Below are 22822 nucleotides of genomic sequence, written 5' to 3'. Positions count from 1 at the left end.
AGTAAGAGGCAAAGAAGAAAGGCAGAGAAACAAGAGAATAAAAATGAGACAAAGAAAATAAATTAAAGGGCCAGGAAAAAAACAGGGGAAAAGGAAGACAAGCAAAGAGGACATGTACTCAGTCGTCAGAGCCCCCGGAGAAGGAAGACAAGTGTGCGGGCAGAGGTTAATACTCAAACTATAATCCAAGGAAACTTTCAAGAAACAGAAAAAAACAAACCTACACACTGAAAGGGCATGTGGGCACCTGGGAAAATTAACCCATAAAAATCAACTTCGACAAAGCCTCATAAAACTGTCAGCTTTCCAAGATAAAGAAAAGGCCTCCAGGTAAAAAGAGAAAATAAACCATCAAGACGAGAGAATTAACCTGGCATCCGGCTTTCCCAAACCAACACAGAAAGCAATGGAACAGCACTGAAAAAATCACTGAAAGCAAGAGTGAACCAACATTTTTATATCCAGCCTAACCGTCCTCCACACATCAAGGCCACAGAAAAACCGTTTCAACTTGCAAGACATCAGGGCACTCTGCACCTGAGCTTCGCGAAGGCTCAGCCGCAGGCAGGGGTCGTCCCAACAAGGGAAGAGCGGGGAAACCTCAGAAAAACGCAGAAGTAAGCATTTATAATATATAAACACGTAGCTGGTGCTACAGCAGAGGTGAGGAAGAGGCTGGGAAACGTCAAGTGCTGTGACAAGGTAGAAATGATGTAACCAAGCACGAAAGGGAACGGGAAGGGGACACCACAGGCTCCGGATGCGGTGTGGCCACCGGGGAGCCGAGGAGAACGCTGACGCAAGCCGAACAGGAAACGCACGTGAAAACCTGGGGCTGAGGACGCCCAGAAACGCTCACATACAAAAGCAACCACCAGAGCACAGTTACAAACCTTCCTAAACACAAACAAAAATCTTAATTAAGGAGCAAAGACTACACATCTCACCAAAAAACACAGCAACTGTAAAATATACACATCATCATAAAATACTGTGACCGAGTCAGAACCCACTTTGTCAGCTACATCAATACAGATGACAGGCTTAACCCACCTGTGACAGGAAAACGCTTTTCGACTGGACTCAGAAAACAAGACCCCGCCGTGTGCTCTACACAAGAGACATACCTAAAGGAAGAGCTACAAATCAAGCAGAATGGAGGTTTTCCAGGGTGATGCAAACAGGAGAGCAGGGGTAATGGCCCTGACTGAGGACAAAGGAGACATCAAGCCCACTGGGCAAAGGCAGACACTTTTCAATGGTAAAAATCACAACTCACGGTGAACATGTAACACTTACAGATATTTATGTACCAAATAACACGGCAACTCCCATACAAAGCAAAAACTGCAGGAGATGCAAGGAGATAAAGACAGAAACACAAGGACTTCCCTGGTGGCTCAGTGGTTAAGAATCTGCCTGCCAACGCAGGGGACACGAGTTCAATCCCTGGCCCGGGAAGATCCCACATGCCGCGGAGCAACTAAGCCCGTGCGCCACAACTACTGAGCCTGCGCTCTAGGACCCGCGAGCCACAACTACTGAGCCCACGCGCCACAACTACTGAAGCCTGCATGCCCAGAGCCCGTGCTCCACAACAAGAGAAGCCACTGCAGAGAAGCCCACGCACCGCAATGAAGAGTAGCCCCTGCTCGCCACAACTAGAGAAAAGCCCGCGTGCAGCAACGAAGACCCAACACAGCCTAAAATAAGTAATAAATAAATGAATTTATTAAAAAAAAAAAAAGACAAAAACACACTAACAACGGAAGGCTCTGGGACACCACATCCAGCACAAAACACATCACGTGGACAAAAATAAGCAAAGACACAGTGGGCATAATCGGTAAGGTGCACCCCATATAAACCCAGCAAGTCCTACACCCTGCCTAAGAATACGCCTTGTTCTCAAGCACCCACAGCACATTCACTGAAGCTGAGCACCCCTGTTGCCCAAGAGATCAGCAAAATTACAAACTGTGGCAACACACGCTGGGAGGCTGTGGGGAGACAGGCCCTCTCCTTCACCACCGGCGGGTGTGAACTGGCGCGACCCTCCAGAGGGGAGCTTGGCAATTCCTAACGGAACTACCGACCCACTTACCTTCGCCCCACAACACACCCCCCCAAGAATACAGCACCATCCGTGCACAAGGGAGGGGTCGCCCAAGGCACGTGGGTGCGGAGAAGCACCCCGCTTGCTGTGAAGAACGGGGAGCACCGCCACAACACGGCCCGGAGTGCGCTCCAGAGTACGCGAAGTGAAAACGGCCCACTGCACAAGGCGCAGGCACTATGCTCCCGCGAGAGAGGCGGAAATCGCAAAACACACGCTTGCGTCTGAGGGGGAGGAGACGGCACTGCTGGGGGCACAGTCTTTTGTACAGCTCTGGCCCTGAGAACCCCCAAATAAACAACTAAATGCAAGCGGGGGTCGGGGGGGCCGCACCGGAGGACAGACAGCAGGAGGAGAGCCCAGCTGTGCCACCGGAGGGACGCGGCCTGCTGAGGGGCAGCGGGAAAGGGCTCATCCAGGTAACTCCGCGGCGCTGAGGATGCGGAACTCGGGGGCGCTGCAGGGCTACACACGGAAAGAACTGGGCAGACACATGCTACTCTGGATGGTCAGCCACTTCCTTCTCACAGGGCTTAGCAGTTCTGGATCTCCTTTTTATCTGCAAAGTAGGGTGGGACAAAGAGCAAACCCACCGGGACGATGAGAGTCAGGCCTCCCACCTGGGACGCGGGACGGCTCGGAGGGCCTGTCACGTCAGGTTGGACCCACCGCCTTCAGTACAGACACGGAAAACACAGGTGGGGTGGCGCACGTATCCCCAGCTGTACCCCCGTGGGGGCTGGAGCAAGACACCCAGGGGCCCGAGCACACCGGTGCCCAGACCTGGTCCCTGCACACACGTCCCAACAAAAAAGAACCACGGCTCTGCGGAGAAACGGTTGATTCCACTGTTAGGGCAGGAAAAATATAAGGTAAGCCTGGAACATTTGTGACGTGAGAGAGTAAGAACCCTTCAGAAGGTGACAGGTTACGTCAACAGGACAGAGGACCCAACTGAAGGGCTCGCGAGGACCAAGCAGGGCTGGCAGAACTCCAACCAGCAAACGGGGGACAGAGGAGGAGGAGAGCCTGTCGGCCTGCGGGCACCGCACACGGGGCGCAGCCGTGCCAATGAGAACAGGAGGGCACGGTCCCTCAGCATTTCCCACAAGACACTTCATCACAAAGGGACACAGATTTTCCAGCGGAGATGCTGCGACCCCCCTAGAACCAAGTGTTCAAAGTGATCACCCGCAGCGGGACACACAGATGTCACGTACCTCCTGATACGACGCACTGAGGACACGGTATCACTGGTGCGACATTCTAGCCAAATTACACAACCTGGGTTTCATCAAGAGGAAACATAGATGAGCCCAAATTAAGAGACCTTCCACCAAATAACCGACACACACTCTTCAAAGTGTCAAGATCAGGAAAGACAGGGAAAGACAGCGGACCCATCACAGACCAGAGGAGGCTACAGAGACATGGTGACCAAATGCCAGGAGGGGTACTGGATGGGATCCTACATCTTCAGTGGAGAATGGTAACAATCAAATACAGAGAAAACATTTGCAAAAGACATAACTGGTTAAAAAAAAAAAAAAAAAAAAACCTCATCCAAACTACACAAAGAACTCTGAAAACTCAATAACAAGAAAACAAACAACCTAATTTTTAAAATGGATCAACGACCTTAAAAGACCCCTCGCCAAAGAAGAAGCACATGAAGAGATGCTCCAGATCATGCATCAGGGAAATGCAAGTTAAAGCAATGAGACACCACGACACACCTATTAGGACGGCCAGAGCCCAGAACACCGACAACACCAAATGCTGGTGAGGAGGTGGAGCAACAGGAACGCTCATCCGTAACTGACGGGAACGCAAAGTGGAGCAGCTACTCTGGAAGACAGTCTGGCAATTTTTTACAAAACTAAACATACTCTCACCATACGAACCAGCAATTGTGCTCCTTGGTATTTACCCAAAGGAGCTGAAAACTCACGTCCACACAAAAGCCTGCACATGGGTATTTATAGCAGCTTTATTCACAGTGGCCAAAACTTGGAAGTAACCAAGATGTCCTTCAGCAGGTGATGGATAAATAAACTGTGGTGCATCCAGACAGTGGAATATTATTCAGCCTTGAAAAGAGAGAAATGAGGTACCAAGCCACGAGAGGACACGGAGGAACCTTAAATGCATTTAACTAAGTGAAAGAAGCCAGTCTGAAAAGGCTACAGACTATATGATTCCAACTCTACGACACTCTGGAAAAGACAAAACTATGGAGACAGTAAAAAGATCAGGGGTTGCCAGGGGCTGGGGGGAGGGAGGGATGAACAGATGAAGCACAGAGGACGTTTAGGGCAGTGAAACTACTCCGTATGATACTCTAAAGGTGGATACAGGCCATCATACAGCTGTCCAAACCCACAGAATGTGCAACACCAAGAGGGAACCCGGATGTAAACCGCAGACTCTGGTGGTGATGAAGTGTCCGTGCAGGTTCATCGACTGTAACAAGCGCAGCATCCGGTGGGGGGCGTGGATGACGTGGGAGGCTGTGCAGGTGCGAGGGGAGGCGGGGGGGGGGGGGGGGGGGGGCGTATGGGAACTCTCTGCACTTTCCACTCAATTTGGCCGTGAACCTAAAACTGCTCTAAAATATAGAGTTTCTTAACTTAAAATTAAATTCTGAAAGACCAAATCAAATGAGGTCTTTAGTCAGTAGTATCACACCAATGATGCACCTTAGCGTAAGCTGAGTGAGGGATATACAGAAACTCTCTTTACTCTTCTCGTAACTTTGCTGCAAGTCTAAAATTAGTTCACGATAAAGTTTTTTGTCTTTTTTTAAAGACACACCCTAAAGAAATAATCCTAAACTAAAAAAAGAAAAAGAGAAATTAAGCCTTAGCTCTGATGAAGAAAGGCATATGAAGGACTTTTTAAATTCCAGATTTCGTATTAACTGTCACACATATAACTCACAAGTATCCCTGAAGACCAAAATCAGGCACAACCAGCAACGTACGCAGCCACGCCGCAGGACCTCTGGTGACGTGCATCCCTCCCACCGTCTCCTCAAGGTGCCCCCTCACCCCACACTCCTCCCCACGCCCACGCCCTCCCCATCAGTCTGGAAATACGCGCTCTTTTTCTCTTCTTTAGAAAACGCCTAAGGCAGAAGTTAATCAACATGTCTTTCCCACGAGCCCTCCCCTCCCAGCACAGGGACCCCAGCAGCCAGAGTGGTTGGGGGACTGGTTACATTGAGCCAAAAAAAAAAAAAATATATTGAGAATAACGGGAACTCGCGTCCTCTCTGTCTGTGAAGGGATTCGAAAGTAAGGAAAGGAAGAAGACTAGAAGAAGCCCTGAGGTCCTAGACTAGAATCTCAGCATCAACTGGAACACACAGGGTTGTTCTAGACACAGAAAGGGGCACGCATGCACGCACGCACACACGCGCCTGTACACATACATATGTTCCAGGCTCTGACTGCTGGGGGCCTGGAGCAGGGACCCCCGTAGCGATCAGCACACACACAGTGCTCAGATACTGGTCTCTAAATACCACCCTCCACCGCAAGGAAGCAGGCTCCTGGGTGCCACTGCGGGTGAGGGCAGGGGAAGCACAAGAGGCACCTGGACACCCCTCATGCTTACAGGACGAGGGCAACGTTTCAAAAGGATATAGGAAACAGCCTGAAGAAGCTTCCACTGACCAAATCTAGAAATAACGAGAGCACTGATTACAACCCTCTGAATACAGCAGGAATCCACGCGTCCATACACAGTGATGAACGAGTGCATGAATGAATGAGGACGGAGGGAGGGAGGGGGAGAAGCTCTTCTTCACAGCAGAAGGCAACCAGTAAATGTGGAAGGCGTGATGGAAACAGAGCATCATAATCTGGCCCCCAGCCTGGCGGTCCTGACGCAGTGGCAGTCATGCAAGGGTGCTAAGGCCGGGTGAGGTGTGATGGGAACAGAGTACCTGCGTGATCCTGGAGTACCTCCTTTCACAATACTAATAAACGCTAAGGGACTGACTGACTACACAGTGGAGAAAGCTGCTTTCTCAGCCAGACTTAACCAGGTGATCAAGGCTAAGATCACCTAGTGATGCCAAGGGTCATCCTACAGAACAAGAGACCTGCCCTCTTCAACACGGTCAGGAACGGGGAGACTGGGAAGAGGTTCACGCCACAAGCTAGCTGGACGCCGCACACGCCTGGATCAAAGAGAAACCAGGACAGGCGGTGAAGTGGGAGCAGGTCTGGGGACCCTGGGGCACCAGGGCTGATTTCCTGATGCGGGGGGTGGGGTGGGTGCAGTAGTAACACAAGAGAACATCCAGCGTTGTCAGCATTTAGGGGTGATGGAACATCCCACACGCGTACTTGTGTGTGTGAAGAGGGGGTGATGAAATAAAGGTGGTAAAATGTTCAGAATTGAGAATCTGAATGGAGTTTTTTATACTGTTCTTACAACTTTTCTATACGTTTGAAACTACTCTAAATCAAAAGAAAAACATTTTGAAAAACATAAATCAGTATATTCTGGGAAGAAGATGCCAGAGGCGTCAAAGTTTTTTTTAATCTTCCCAAAGGCCATATAAAACACAGAGCAACTAGAAAGCAAAACCAAACGCCAGCAGACAATGTTTACAACCAAACCGGTGAAGATGAACGGCGAGCAGCCACAAGCCTATCTCAGAACTGTGCGGGAAAAGCAGCGGGGCACCCGCGAGGCCCGAAAGCCCCCGGGAGCCAGCGGGTGTTCACCAGGAAGAGTGGCAGATTCACCGGAGAGCGGCAGCTACAGCCAGGAGTTCTCTCCTCTCAACAGCAGCCCCGCCACTAGGAACTCTGCCTCCCACCTGCCAGGGCCCCGCAGCACAGGGCCTCACACAGAAGAGAAACTGCGAGGAGTGAAATTAAAGCTGAGCAGGACAGGGACAATGGAGACAAAAAGGTCCAGGTAAGAGTCAGGGAGCAGCAGAGCCTGACATCTCAGACAGCAAGTTCGTCGCCACGTGGGAACAACAGGAGAGGAGCTCAGTGAAGTGGCCAACCTTCACACCACCTCCTCCTAAAGGTTCAAGACAGCAAAATTCACATAAAAGTGAACCACAGAAAGGTCAAATCCCAGACAAGCTGCCCTAGGAAAAAAAGAGAATAAGGAGCAGAACAACATCCCTACAGATGATGAAAAACACCAAAAAGACACAATCAAAAAGAGATCAAAACTGTTATGTTCTATTTCCAAACAAGCTAAAAGACATCGAGAAAATGATAAAAAGCGTGAAAGAATAACATAAACCAGAATCAGCGAAACTCAGAAGTGAGGTGACAAAGTCAAGGAAAAATTAGAAACAAAAGAAAATTTCACTTGAGAAATGAAGACTACACTAAAAAGAACACAAGAGCAAATAAACGCAACAAATGATACCTTAAGAAGGAATTAGGAGAGCGAGAAGGATAAACAGAGTATAAAACTTTTTAAAAGAGAGATTGAAAGGATTAAAGAGAAAAGGACAAATACTGATGGCAGATACAAAAGGTACAACGTATGAGTAACAGGAATCTCTGAAGAGGAAAACAAAAACAAAGAAAGCGTTAAAGAAAATGTTCCTGAATACGAAAGGTTTAACTGCATATATGCTGAAAGAACACAACCTCTCCCTGAGAACGACAACCCAAGACAGCCAACTCCAAGTAAAATGCTGGGCTTTACGGGAAAAGAATTCTGTGGGCATCTTTGGGCAGAAAGAACACATGAGAAACACACGAGAAATAAAATTAGACTATCATCAGACTGACAGCAACCTTTCGTACCAGGAAAAAAATTATCTAGTGTAACTATTTACTCAAGATAGATTCTCAAGGAAAGAAAACGTGAGCCACGGATTTTCTAGCTATCAAAACCATCATCGACATGCACAAATATGGGGAACGCAGCCCCCATGAAACACTCCAAAACAATCCCACAGAGACCAAGATCCAGAAAACCAAATGACTAAACAGACATCCACACAGACTTGTAATTAGCATTAAACATAGAGTTACTTATGGAACTAAGACGAAGGGTCCAGGGAGAGAGGACAGCATGAAACAGCCACGTGATGTAAACAAAACACATGCATGAGTGACAGTCCTCGCTGGAGTGCAGCCCACCCGACGCTCTCCCTCCCAGCTTCCAGCCAAGTCGCCGAAGGCCCTTCCCGGGGAGTAAGGATCACACCCTACGTAAGACCCACCCCAACCGAGCCTAAAACCTGCACAGGGAAGGCAAGTCTGCAGGGTGAGCCCCACTGGGTGAGGGAGCTCAGAAACATCATGGGATTTCCACAGACCCTACTGAACACCAAAGTGAGACACAAGACACACAAGTTCAAGATGAGCAGCCAGGAGCTGAACTAAAACAAGAGTCAATACTCTTCAGAGGATGACGACATGTCATCCACAAAATCCAGCATCCAAGCCACAACGACTAGACGTGCAGAGCGACAGGAAACTGTGACCCACGGTCAAAGGAAAAAGCAGTCGACAGAGGCCGAATCGAGACGCCCCAGGTGTCGGACTTGACAAAACCATTAGAGCAGCTTTTACAGAGAGGTTCAAAGAATGTTGGGAAAATGTGGCCTCAGTAAGTGAGCAGACAGGGAAATCTCAGCAAAGAATCAGCAGCCATAAAAAAGACTTAAGTGGAAATCCCAGAACTGCAGATACATCAACAAATGAAAACTTCACTGGACAGACTGCAGAGCTGACTGGAGAAGACAGGGAATCTGAAGACAGATCAGTAGAAATGATCCAGTCCGAACAGAGGAAGAAGTGACTAAAGAAAAACAAATACAGACTCGGAGACCCACAGGGCAATGTCAAAAGATCTAACAGAGGTATAACTGGGAATCCCAACAGAAAAAGACTGAAACAGAGAAAGTTCTGAAGAAATAAAGGCCAAAGTGTTGCAAATTTGAGGAAAACTACTGACCTACAGATCCAAGAAGCTCAGAGAAGCCCAAGCAGAGTGACCAGCAAGAGAACCAAGTCTAAGCACCACACAGACGAACTTCTAAGAAGTAAGACGATCACCTCAAAACAGCTGGAGAAGTGACACACGTGACAGGAAACAAGCACTGAAATCACAGTGGGGCCCTGAATACGACGGAACAACGTCTTCAAGGACAACGACGGTCACACGTTACGGCTGTTTTCAGGTCTAAGAATAAGAGCTCTGCAATTCTGCAAAACACTCTGGGAGATCTCCCATCTTTTTTGTGATCTGGAACAAGAAAACATGGCTAAATGAGAACAGGAGTTTCCTTGGAAAAAAGAAAGAGACCAGCAGTTAAGACAGGATTCAAGGAGTAGAGGAAAAACGTGAAGGATGGCTAACGTTCTTACAATCACTTATCCCTGTTAGTCGGTCATTCTATAAAATTAAGTGATGTGTATCTGGACTTGCTCGGCTTATTCAAGAATGTGAGAGAAAATTAACCTGAAGTTAAAAAAACAGAGCTGAAAGAAAAAAAAACAAACTGTCAACATTCAGGGAAAACTTCATTCAAACTTTTGAGGGCGAAATACAACCATTTTCAGGTAAACAAAAGCTGAAAGAATCCATCACCAGCAGATTGCACTACAAGAAACGCTAAATGCTGTCCTTCAAGCCAAAGGGAAATACTGCTGATGGAAGCCTGGAACTTGGGACGAAGGAACGAAAAACACCAGAAATGGTAAATAAGCAGGTAAATATAAAAGACGATGTTTTCTTTCTTCCTGTGATTTACTTGTAAAGCAACTGGCAGTTTGAAGAAAAAATAACAATACTTTAAAGTTGGGTTTGTCATTACATATAAAGATACGACAGCAAACAAAACAAGAAACTAACAAAATTTGGACACACAGAAACAGGCAACAACCTTCCTTCATGCTAACCCCACTACTCAGGGAGAACAGTCAGCCCCACAAAGGTCAGTCTTCTGACGGAATCTCCCCATGTTCTCTTCAAAGTCAGTCTAAATCTCATCATGTTAAGCTACAGTGATCAAACTTCCTCATGCAAAGAACTTCTTGCTCACGTGATATCCACAAACGGGTTGATTTGAATATAGAGTATCGAATGTATCGAGAAAACAAGTATTCCAAGGGCGGTGAGACAACATGTGCGCGAACGACAGCCCGTTCTCGGCGTGCCTGACTCCCTGCAGAGGCGGGCGGGACGCAGGTGCCCCGAGGCCCTTCCAGCCCCCGTCCCTGCAACTGTGAGGTACCTCTGCTCCCGATCCCGGTCCCGGAGAGTCCACTTTCCTCTTTTTCCTGGGCCCGATGGCAGCTAGTGCTGTGAGGTTGGCATCTCGCTGCCTCATCTGTGCCAGTTCTTGTTGCTGCATCTTTGTTTTGAAAAGGAAACAGGGACTGTCATCTCACACACATTTTTTCTTACTACAAAAGTAATACGTAGACACCAAAGGGTTTTCTAAATTTTCCTAAATTAAAATTTAATTTGACTGTTTTTTTTTTAAACAGTAAGCACATTTTGCAATCAGAAAAACAGTAAAGCAATAGATGCTCATCTTTAAAAGCTCAGAAAATATGAGCAAATTTTGAGAGTACAGAGACTGGACTGCACCAAATGAGAAATTACCTGGAAGTTTAAAAGCACAGGAAAACACTTTTGCAAACATCATAAATCGCTACAGGAAGGCCTACTGTGCAGAGATACCATCGCTTTCTCAGCCTCTCTCTCTCTCCTGTTAGGTGCTGAGGTTGAATGCAAACATATTTTCAAGTGTGCGGTGAGTGCAGATTCTTGGACTGAAAACGCTTACCTCCTTTGCCTTCTGTTTCAACCTTAACTGTTCTGGATCTTCCTGTCTGGATCGAGACTATTTTCAAACAGGTAAAAAAGAAAGATAAGTTGTGACCTAAACGTTCATCACCTGACAGATATGTTATCTTATTCGTGACGTAATGACATCTAAGTCACGTGACAGAATGCATTAAATTTTTAAGCGTTTACAGCTAACAGATGAACATTTATCATCATGAAAATCAATACCATTTGGACGTAAGAAGCACGCCATGGTCTGATGTGACCTGAGGACGGTGGGCCAGGGCAGCCCGCAGGGCTCCGGGCTCAGGTAAGGGACCTGCCCCACGCGCTGGGTGACCTGCTGAGGTCCGGAGGCTCCCCGCCCCAGCTCCGCTCCTAACCCCGCGCACGTGTCATCGAGGCCAGCCCCAAACCCTGCTCCGGCTCCTGGAAACCCCAAGGGTGTCTGCGAGCGCCCAGGGTGGAGAGGGGAGAACTGAGTGGAGCGCGAGCACTTGCCTTGGCTGCCCGCATCAAGATCTCCCGCTCCTGCTCGTCCTTCCGCTGTTTCTCGATCTGATCAAGCTGCTCAAAGAACTTGAGCTGAGCCCGCACGTCACTTGCCTGCTCGTACCTGTCATCGTCCTAGAAAAAAGCGAAACGGCTGTTTGTCCCGAACCTGGGGACCCAGCCGGACAGTCCGCGCACCGCCTCCCGCCTCCCTCGGCCCCCTCCCCGGGCGGGCGCGCAGACCCAAGCCCCTCTCGTCCCCGACAGGCTCTGCTTCTCAAGTGCTCTGGACGCGCACACGCCGTCTCAGGCAAGTCGTCCGGGGGCTCACGGGCAAGTGTCCATTTTATACACTTTGGTATCATTTGCCTTTTTTAAGTGGCATTTAAAATTTTTTTCTAATAGCATAAAAAGTATCTTCAAAGCAAAATGGCTACAGGCTTGTACTTCCAACGTTGCGCAGGCAGTGCCTGGCCGCTCCACGGTGCCCTTGAAAGAGGGTCTGCGTGACCGAAGAGCAAGGCGGGCTCTGCCTTGAGCCTGCTGTGCGAGGCCGGGCTGCGGCGAGCCGGCCCTCCACAGCACACGACGGGGCACCACTCTGAGTCCCGGCAGCGCAGGTGAGCCAGAGCCCCTCGCGTCTGCACGGACAGCTCGGGCCTGCGCAGCTGCTGGGGCCCCCCCCCGCCGCGTGGAAACGGGCAGGAGGGTCCACCATCTCCGGAGCTGAGGATGCCGCCTGCCCGGACCCAGAAGGTCGGCTCCCTAACCCGGAGGTCGGATCCCCGCATCCCCCTTCCGCAGCCCGGCGGAGAGCACGCAGCGCACCACGGGGCTGGAGGAAGTGGCGTCTTCCCAAAATCCCGTCCTGGGAAAAACTCAAAACAAGCTCAACGCTCGGCCGCTTCCCCCGTGCCCTCCAGGCAGCACCAGACCCAGGAGGGGCGACGGGGCATCCCCTCCAGGAAACGGCGGGTTACCTTATAAGAGAAGTTCTTTTGCTGAGCCGTTTCTGATATCTTTTCTACAAGGTTCTGCAGCCTCTGTTGCGTGGCGTGTGACACGTAACTCACCACGTCCGGGTGTAACTCTGTTATGCCGTGTTTCTTACCTGGGGAACAGGCGATACTTTACAATCACTGAAGCTCTTTTCTTTCCTTCACTGTTTTTCCCTTATCCCCCAGTTACCGCTTTGTGCAACCTGAGGGTCAAGGGTGGTCTACACCTGCTTCAACGACCTGAGAACGTCACCGCCAACCCCACGAAAGCACAACCCTGGCAAAACAGGTGACAAGGGACAAGGGGTGTCCCCCCCCGAAGCCCAGGACAGCTCCACGCGGAGCACCGCAGCCGTGGTCCACGCCAAGCCCACGCGTGGAGGCCAGACATCCCAGGGCCGGTAAGAGACAGGGCCATACCTATTTCTAATATTCTTCTTTGCAGAGGCGCTGGGAGGAGGAAGGTCTCGTCTTTGCAGGACCGCGTCAGGGTGCCCACTAACTCAGAGTTCGTAGCCAATATTCTCGCACTTTCTTCCGACAGGTTCACGCCGGCCATCGACGCTACGTCATTGATGTCATCGTCGTCCCTTCAGGAAAGAAGAGGAGGTGGGTCTAGCCGAACGAGGGCCGCCAAGGAGGCACATGCGGGTGGCCCCAACTCGGCGGGCAGAGGGGCGGCTCCCCCACACTGCCGTCACCTGAGCACGAAGGCGGTCGCCTGCAAGCGAATCTGTTCTTTTAAAGGAAGACCCACCCGAAGGTACGGCAGAATGGGAGTCTTTGCACATAGATGTCAACGCCAAGTTCACAGACAGCACAGCACCTACTCACTGCTTCAAGGAGTTTGTTCTGTGAAACCTTTTTTAAATGATCTCACAGCATTAATTTATTTTTAATACAATCACAAACTCTCAGAAAAGCTGGAGTACAGTATAAAGGACTTTTTCCCCCTGAATCACTTGAGGGTGAGCGGCCGACCTGACACCCACCCCCCGGGACACGGAAGTGTGGCTCCCTGTGGACAGAGGCACCCCCTACAGAACCAGGGGGATGGCCTTTGAAACCAGGCCACCAGCCACACCCAGACCCCCAGGTTTGGCTAACGGTCCCTATAGCGTCTCCCACAGCAAAGGGTCCAGCTCAGAACCACGAGCTGCGTTTTGCTGTCACGTCTCTGCAGCCCCTCCCTGATTCTCATGCCCCTGACACCTGGAAGGTCACAGGCCAGCTGTTCTGCAGCATGTCCTCGTCTTCCCTCTGACGGACGTCCCTTTGTGACGAGATGCGGGCAATGCACCTTTGGCAGGAATTTCACACGAGTCACGGGGCCTTGCTCACCCTGCACACGGAGCTCCAGCGCAGGGGGGCCCTGCCCGGCTTCCCTGCTGTCGGGGCGCCCCTCCCTCCCTGTGCAGTTACGAGGACCTCGGGGGAGGTGGTCTGAGACTGTGCAAATCCCGTTCCCCTAAACCACCCACTTACTCGTTTCTAGGGGCTCGGGTTCCTGTCTTATCCAGCAGATACAACGTCACTACAGACACGGCCGGCGGGAGGGGGCCACTTGGGGGCTTCTGGGAACTCTGACCCTCGAGCACTGTTTTCTGACCAAACAAAGTGCACTAACTCGTCCTGCGCCCTCCCGACTCCGGCCTGGAATCAGCAGCCCCCTAAGGCACCCTGGTCACTGCGGGGGAAGCGGTTTTAGACGAGCCCTGGGCACTGGGTGTGCTGCTGCCATCGTGGTGTCACCAATCCCAGGCCCCCCCAGTGGCAGAGTGGGCGGCTCCGGCCATAGCCTTTCCCGAGCATCCACAGCCGGACGCCCAGCCCGACCCAACCCCCCGGCTCGCCTCGTTTGCTCCTCTCTGCGTTTCTGACTCCCTCGCACCTGCAGGTGGACGGCAGGTCCTCCCATCTCCGCCACCCGCCCTCTCGCTCGTGGACGTCCTCCCCACCCGTGGGCCCCCGCCCTCCGTGCCAGGCGGTGCCAGGCACCCACCGCCTCGCCCTGCCTGGAGGCCGACCCCGGCTCAGGCCACCACGCTCCAGCACTGCCAACACCTGCCCTGCTCCCTAACCGCTTGAGGGACGAAGCGTCTGGGAAGGGACGGGAAGGACCACCCAGGTCCCCCGACACGTGCACTTTGCTGGATCCGAACCAAAGCAGCCGCTGCGGCCCTTCCTATGGCGGCGCCCAGACCAGCTGCTCGTCAAGAGACCAAAGCACAGCATCTCTGAAGGGTCTGAGGTTGAAAGCAGGACACAGAAGCGCCCTCTGTGATGACTGTGATGCGCTCGGAAGGCTGAGCCATCGTATCACAGACGCAACTCTCCCACTGGTTCGCGCGGAAGGTCAGCTGCTCTGCCATCCCGCCCTGTCTGCGGCAAATGTCCCTGAGCTGCTCTGGGGGAAAACACGCACACAGCGTGCGTGTGTGCACGCGTGTGTGTGTGCGTGTGCGTGCGTGTGTGCGTGTGTGTAGGGAATGAACGCAGCCTCAAAGCACCAACGGCCACCGGGCGAGGCCCTTCCCTCCGGGTGCCTCCTGAGCCACGGGCTCACTCCTTACCTAAACGAGCCTCCCCCGGGCTCCTTGAGCTTGTTTTTCTGTGCAGCAGCTGCTTGTGCCGAGACAGTAGAAAGAGCTTTGGTTCCAGGTAACACGGCAGGTTTCACCACAGGGACTGCAAAACAAGAGACGAGGGTATGCCCCCCGCGCACGGACTCGGAAGCGGAGACACTGCCGTCCCCGGTGCCAGGTGGGCTGCGGGGAGGGCCACTACCCCCCGCCCACCACAAGGAAGCTTCCTAAAACGTCAGAAACGTTGGGTTACTAACTCTAGATTAGAGTAAAAACGTAAGCAGCATCTCTCACGCATTTGCCTTCCTGTATCTCATCAAACTTTTTGAAATGTAGGTAAGAACCCAGTCCTGAATGTGTAATTGTAAAAATCGTACTGACCGGGCGATGCCCGTACAACCCTGTGAATGTACTAACACCACTGAACTGTACACCTGTTCACGTGGCTAAAATGGCCAAGTTTATGTTACGTGAGTTTCACCACAATTAAAAAAACAGGGAGACGGGGTCCTGGGCAGAGCGGCCCGGCCGCCGGCCCTCACCTGGCTGCAGCTGGTTCAGCTGGATCTGCTGGGGCGTGGTGAGCACGATGCGGTTGTGGGGCTGCCGGAGCGCCACCATGGGCGTCTGCGTCAGCGTCACCTGCGGCGGCCGGATCAGCGCTCCAGGTTTGGGCGGCGGCTGGATCACCTGGGGCAGAGCCCACGGGGCACGTGAGCACACAACCCACCCCCGTCCCCACCGCCCGAGGGGGCTCCCACACCTGTTCCCTGCCCGGGGCGGGGGTGGGCAGCCTTCCGGGAGGACCAGGAGGGTCAGCCGGGGGCACTGCATCAGGCGCCACGGCTGCAAGCTCCTGGAGACAGATTAACTGCTCGGAAGCCACACACGGGGCCCTGAGGCCAGCGCCTGGAGGACAGTGTTTACTGAGCCTGCGAACCAGCGTGGAACAGCCGACTTCTCCCCAGATGTGAGCACAGGTGCCGGGGCGCCCCCTGATCCCTTCCAGAGTCTCTAGGGCTGGATCAGAATCCAGCTGCTGAATTTTACGAAGGTCACCTGGTGCGCACACTCTTATGTTACAGCGCACTCGGGGAGGGATGGGTGGTGCCCGGGGCCCAGCCATTTCTGCAACAAAACCTATGAAAATTCACACTGTCCAGAATGAGCAGACACACGACTGCCTGCAGGAGGTTCAGGCCAAGTTTTGCCACAAACTCAGGGAAGAGCCTCCAGGTTTCACATCCCTACGGCCTTCAAGGGAAGCAGGTGATGGACCGGTGGTGCCCGACTCTGCAAGGGTGCGGCAGAGCTCCACCCCTCCAGTGAGGGGCATGCGAGCGAGCCCTGATCTCACACCCGCGCTTTGGCCGAAGCACACACACGGCTCCACCTCCCGTGGGAGCCTGTCTTCCTCACCACCAATCAAGGCAAGAACAAATGCAGATTTTAACTTGAGCAGGTGAGAGACCACCACCCTTCATGACTCTGATTGCCCACCTGGTTATCACTTGAGCATTATCGTAAAATACACTCCACAACCTACGAAAGTGACGTGAGGACCTGCGTTGTTTTAATTTTTTTTAACTGTCTGTATAGGAACAAATCCCTTTGAAATTTAAAAAAAAAAAAAAAAAATAGCAACTGCCTTTCTACACTGGGCGAACCCCATCTGCCTGCAGGAGCACGTTCAATCCTCAACTCTTCCCAGCAGAGACACCCTTTTCTATAACTACACGACCAGAACCCTGGATCCCAACCACAGATAAATCCACCTTCAGCAGCCGTGCCTCCCGAGGATCTCTGAGCCCCAAACAACGGCTGCAGAGCTGGGCTCTAGACCATGAAACCTGACGGGTCCAGCGCCAAGCACTTAGCGTCGGCTTTGTGTATTTGGGCCATTGCTCCTAATCAAAGATAACGTCCAGCTAAAAGATCCACTGCAAACACACTGTGTCCATTTAAACCAGGGACGCCCGAAACAGTACAGACAACGGACGTGCCAAAGGGCAAAATTCAGTAGGCTTATTTCGTTTTACTGAGAAATAAATTCCAAAGCTGCAGGGCCTCGGCCCCTGGCTGACACCTCACTATTTCGGATCCCGCCCCAGGTTCTCCCTGGCAGTCTCTCTGAGCCACGGGCGGCCGGGCACACGCGGGGGAGCAGGGCAAGGCTCTGGCCTCCATACCAGCGGCGTGGGCTGCCCCTGCTTGCCGACGCCCACCGGCGCGGGCTGCGCGAGGCTGATGACAGGGGGCTGGAGGGCGCTGGTCACGGTGGCCGCCGTCTTCCCGGCCGTGCGCTGCACCGAGCCGCTGAGCACCACGGCCGTGAGCGCGGTGGTGGCCTGCGAGGCCGGCGGCGGCTGCTGCTGGCTCTGCTGGATGAAGGCCGCGGAGTCGGGGGTCAGCTGTCTCAAGGCGGGCAAGCTCCTCTGGGCGGAAAGACAGACACAGGGTTGGCTCCCTCCTCGACTCAGAAAACGAGAACACGTCCTCGGCCAAACAGCGTCGGTCGGGGCCTGAAGGAGACGCCCCGGACGCCGGGTGCCGGCATCCCAAACCACTGTCCCCCGACCGCCGCTGAGCAGGGCGACCCTCAGTGACAACTGGCTGCAATTTGCTTAAAAAACAAACCAGAAGCGCCATTTCTGAAATGCAGTCACGCGCGTTAAGGCAGTGGAGGCATGTGAGCGACACCCTCGCCCCAGCGGCGCGGGGCCCTCGTCTGCGGGGAGAGGGCCCCTCGCAGCCCCCGGCTGGGACACGACATTGTGGCCTCAGGGGCGGGGGTCTCGCAACTTACAGAGAAGCCTCGAAAGAGAAAACTTAGCATTCTGTCTCAGGGGACTTGAAAACTGCAAACGCACCGGTGACACCCGTACGAGCCCACCCCTCCCCGGGACACGCCCGCCCCCCACCCGACGCTGGGTGCTCGCAGGGGGCTTCAAGTTACCTTCAGGAAAGGCACAAGGTAAGGTTGAGGTGAAGAATTAAGTTCTCGGTATAACCTACTAGTGAAATCTTCTGCTTCGATTTTTCCGTCCTTAAAAATAAAATTCACATTGAAATTCCTCCACGAATACAAACTCGCACACACGTAACTTTATGCAGCATTTCTCTGGTCTCGCGTTTTAGGACTGGCCGCTCCTCACGCCAGGTCCTGCGCTGGACGAAGGTGCGGGCGGGCCCAGGGGCCACGTGCTCAGCTGACACGGGTTCCCGGGCGTGGCTGAGGCCCCCGGCCCTCCCCGCGCCCCGCCCCATCGGGGCTCACTGGCCCACTCCACGACTCCCGTACGCCAGCTCCCACGGGACATTTACGTGGCACCTTAACCCACCGCAGGTCAGGCATTTTGCCAGGTGACAGACTAGCCTAAAAGTACCCTCGTGACCAAGCTGGAAGGTACCGCAGACCAGGGACACCCTTACCCAGAGAGACCACACCTACGCCGAGACCCCAGAGCAGCTGGGGCGCCGGCAGGGAGAAGCGAGCGCCCAGACGAGAGGGCCCAGACCCCGCTCTGGAAACCAAAGCGATCCGGGTGTGCGGGCTGGGGGATGGGACAGCACGGGCACCCGGGAGGGGTCAGCACCGTCCCAGCCGGCTCTGCCGACACCTGGGAATCCTACGAGACAAACTCTGCCCACCTGCGCCCTCTCACTCGAGGTCACCTACCACCAGCAGCCAAGCCCATGGCTGACTGGGCCCAGTTCAAGGGGGGAGTGGCCAGGGCTGCAAAGAGGTCCTGTAACAAGGGCGGAACGGGGGGTCCCGGCGCCCTGATAAGGGCGCAGCACAAGGGGGACGGCACTGGGCTCATCTGGAGGTGAGGGGATGGGGGGGTGGGACAGTCGACGAGACGAGCCCACGCTTCCAGCGCCGGGGAGGGACCACAGACAAAGGACCGTGGGAAGAAAGGGAACGGCACTTATTTAATTAGAAATTTTCATTAGAAGGTAAAATTGTTATAATTAAAACAAACAAAAAGCTGGGAATTCTTGTTCCTCGCAGGAGAGATTATTTTTCAACCTCTGAGTTTCCTGAAAAGATTTAAGGAGCATCTGAAGCGATCATTTTTGCTTGTGAGAGCGGGACTTCATTCCTTTCCGGCCCCAAACCCACGTGGTCTGCAGAGACGGCGCAGAGCCAGCCCCCGAGGGTGGCTCCCCTCCAGCCCAAGCCCTCGGCACGGAAGGGAGGCTGCGAGCAGAGGGTCTGAGCCGGCAAACCCACCAGCAGGACAGAAACGTCCAACAGCCCGTCTGCTGAGCCACCAGGTTTCCTTGCAAAGAGAAACCGAGAGGAAAGGAAAACAGCAGGAAGGAGGGGACCCCCAGGTTACCGGCGACACAGAGGCAGCTGCCACAGGTGGACCTGACCGACTCTGACCGAGCCCTGCAGGCAACACTGGACTCAGCCTCTGGGCACCTGGGGGCTGCGAGGGATCCTGTGTTCACAGGTTATGTCCAGGCATCCGTGCTGAAATATTTATGAGACTGGGGAGGGGTTGTGGGTGGCAACGGGGGCGCAGCAGATGCAAAGTCATATAAGAACTCATGACTGATGAAGCCCGCAGGTGGCCCAGAAGGGCTGTCATTCTGCTTTCCGCTTCTGTATCACTTAAAATCCTCCGTGAAAGGGACTTCCGTGGTGGCACGGTGGATAAGACTCCGCACTCCCAATGCAGGGGCCCGGGTTCAATCCCTGGTCGGGGAACTAGATCCCACATGCATGCCACAACTAAGAGTTCGCATGCCACAACTGGGGAGCCCACCTGCCGCAACTAGGGAGCCTGTGAGCCGCAGCTAAGACCCCATACAACCAAATAGATAAATATTAAAAAAAAAAAAAAAAAACCCTCCGTGAAAAAGGTAGAGCAGGTGGAGGAGTGAGCGAGGGCCTTTAAACACCCTCCATCTGGTGAATTTACATCGCTCCTCTGCGGCCAACATGCCGAGCGACTGACGGGGCGGAAAAGGAGCTCCTAGGGAAGCCGTCCTGCTGTGAGGTTCCAAGAAGCCAGGCTGGCGAGCGGATGGCAGGGTGGTGGGCAGAGGGGCCCAGACTCCGGCCGCGCCCCGCCCCCCATGGCCAAGTACAGCGCTCTAAGGCAGAAGGGCCGGCGTACAGAGCTCTTACCAGCAGATTCTGTACCAGTTCTTTCACGTTAGCGGCTGTCTCTGTAGACTGTTTACCAGATGAAGCCAGTTTTATTAGCGTAGATAAAAAATTTTTACATTTCTTCACGTTCTCCATAGTTTCCTGGATAGAAGTTAAAAAGATGTAAGCGGAAAACTCTTAAAAGGCAGATTTTCATCACAGCTTTTAACTAAGATATGGGTGTCATATAAGAAATGTGTATTTCTGGGCTTCCCAGGTAGCGCAGAGGTTAAGAATCCGCCTGCCAATGCAGGGGACACGGGTTCGAGCCCTGGTCCGGGAAGACCCCACATGCCGCAGAGCAACTAAGCCCTGTGCTCCACAACTACTGAGCCTGTGCTCTAGAGCCCACATGCCACAACTACTGAGCCCGCGTGCTGCAGCTACTGAAGCCCGCGTGCCTGGAGCCCGTGCTCCGCGACAAGAGAGCCACCACAGTAAGAAGCCCGCGCACCGCAAGGAAGAGTAGCCCCCGCTCGACGCAACTAGAGAAAGCCCGCGCGCAGCAACGAAGCCCCAACGCAGCCAAAAATAAATAAGTAAAATAAATAAATTTATTTTTAAAAAAAAGAAATGTGTATTTCTTTTCTTAAATTTCTTTGAGGAAAATGCAGTAACTCTCACGGCCTGATGATGGGAGTATAAACCAGGACGTGTGCTCTGGAGGCACAGACCCAAGTTTACAGCTCACTCAGCCCAGCAATTCTACTTATAGAAATGTAACTAATAACCAATAAATGTAAAAAAGATGATCTATAAGACATTCACCTTGATGTTGCTTATCATAAAGAAAAACTGATACCTATCTAAGTGCACAATAAAAGAAACTGAATTATGGCACAGATACTAAAGACGACGAAAAATACTCAGCAGAGAAACATGAAAAACGTTAAGTCATAAATAAAGCACGATCCCACTGGTTTAAAGATTCATACGTGTGCAGGAAAACTGCTGGAGATAAATGTTAAGAGGGCAACACTGCCGCTCTACAGACCGCAACCGCTGTGCAGCCCCTGTGTCACCCCTCTGAACACACCTGGTCTGGGCTCCATCCCACAGACGTCCCCCACGGCCCGAAAGCCTCGTGTAGGGTGGTGGACCCTTCCTGCGGCCCTGCAGAGACCACTGCCCTCAGACCCACTCATATGGGGCCGTGGAGACCCCAACGCATCCCCACGTTGGCGGCTGTGGCTCCCCCGGGCCGGCCAGCGCTCTGAGGCAGCACGAACCACACACATGGCCCCAAAACGCGGCCGAGAGGCGGCACTCACCGTAGCGGCTGTGGAGGTGGTGGTGGCCCCCGGGACCGTTCGCTGAGGTGTCCCCGTCTGAACAGCTGTCGCCGTCCCAAGTGAGGGTGTCTGGGCAGCGCCACCCAGAACAAGCTGAGGCTACGAGAAGCCAAAACACAAGGTAGATAGAGGCTGCGGGGAGACGGCCTTCATGAGACTCCCTGTAGCAGGCGGGACCCCACGGGACATGTGGCCTCAAGGGACCACACCAGCCCCGCAGCAGACCGCATCCCCGAGGGCCACCTTCCTGAGCACCGAGGAAGCAGTATTTTGCAGCAACAACTGACAGAAACGAAGCCAATGGCCGGGAAGAACCTGGTTGTCAGAAGTCGATCCTAGAAGTCACATGGTGACCAAAACAAATAATCTTTTAATAACCAAACCAGATCCCGTCTCAGAACTGAAAAGAACAAACAGAGAAACCAACTGAAAAGCCCGTCACCTGGCTCGTGCAGGCAGGCTGGTGACAAGGAAGCCAGGACGTCACACGCACACGGGCAGGCCACCCCCCCATGCGGGGGGCGGCACCAGGACTCGTCGGGGTCCCGGGCTCCCCCACCGCTGCCGGACCAACCTTTCTTTGCTCCCCCAAAGCGAGTCACATCCAGAAACATCCTGGAAAGGGGGTTTTCAGAGCAGGCGGGGACTTGATGTAGTTGGTGTTGGGAGGGAGGGGCTACTTTGCTAAACGAATATATTTAAGCCAGCAAACAGCTAGACATCAAACAACAACTGTCCTCGGTCAAATTCCCAAGACTTCTAGTCTACGTGAACAATCAGGATGCAAATATTTACTGTTTTTTTTTTTTAATTAGCACTTTTCCAATTTAAAAATGGAGGCTTCTCCAATTTTTTAAACGTTACTCTCTTACGACTTCGGAAGGTAGGGGGCAGTGTAACCCCGAGCATGACTCGCCTGCGGCTCTTCTAAGCAACCAGGCCCCGGCGCCCTGCCTGCCGCACAAGGGGCTCTGATGGCACGGCCGCTACGGCGGGCGGCAGGCGGTGGGCGGTGTGCGGGCAGCTGTCTGCATCCCCCAGGCTGTAGACACTGGTTTCACGGGAGGACTGTCAGTTGGAAGAGATGATGGGCTCTTCCCATATTATCTGTGTATTTTACTTGTAACGTTAAGCATGTACTACTTTTGTAACTACAAAATGGCAAATAAAAAACTTCAGAGGAGACACGTAAAAGAACTGACCAACAGCCATCTTTGGGCAGCAAAAGGGGAAGAGCAGAGCTGCCTCGGGACACCCAGAAACAGCCAGGGCACTTCCAATTCTTGGGAGTTTTCCTTTACATCAAACTTTATTCCTCACACTTGCTTCTACTGGTCGGATGAATACACGTTTCACCTGGATGATTCTGAGATTGTGGGAAC

The 22822-nt window shown here is 52.9% G+C and overlaps 1 protein-coding gene across 3 annotated transcripts in view; it reads right to left on the bottom strand.

The window, feature by feature from the left end:
* Nucleotides 1-22822, bottom strand: part of TAF4 (TATA-box binding protein associated factor 4) — a 69600-nt gene that overhangs the window by 5107 nt on the left and 41671 nt on the right. For all 3 annotated transcript variants that reach the window (XR_014235734.1, XM_082360281.1, XM_082360282.1), the window contains 11 exons: nucleotides 21420-21539; nucleotides 20128-20250; nucleotides 17941-18030; nucleotides 17174-17419; nucleotides 15527-15674; nucleotides 14973-15087; nucleotides 12820-12989; nucleotides 12382-12512; nucleotides 11411-11536; nucleotides 10908-10964; nucleotides 10350-10469 (listed from right to left, as the gene is read on the bottom strand). Coding sequence is in view for 2 of the 3 variants with exons in the window: in XM_082360281.1 (XP_082216407.1) it covers nucleotides 10350-10469; nucleotides 10908-10964; nucleotides 11411-11536; nucleotides 12382-12512; nucleotides 12820-12989; nucleotides 14973-15087; nucleotides 15527-15674; nucleotides 17174-17419; nucleotides 17941-18030; nucleotides 20128-20250; nucleotides 21420-21539 (1446 nt within the window). In the remaining variant the exon portion in view is untranslated. The remainder of the gene's footprint in view (nucleotides 1-10349; nucleotides 10470-10907; nucleotides 10965-11410; nucleotides 11537-12381; nucleotides 12513-12819; nucleotides 12990-14972; nucleotides 15088-15526; nucleotides 15675-17173; nucleotides 17420-17940; nucleotides 18031-20127; nucleotides 20251-21419; nucleotides 21540-22822) is intronic.

Source organism: Balaenoptera borealis, assembly GCF_965194805.1.
Source record: "Balaenoptera borealis genome assembly, chromosome: 16".
Classification (NCBI taxonomy): domain Eukaryota; kingdom Metazoa; phylum Chordata; class Mammalia; order Artiodactyla; family Balaenopteridae; genus Balaenoptera; species Balaenoptera borealis.
This window is presented reverse-complemented; position numbering and strand designations above follow the sequence as displayed.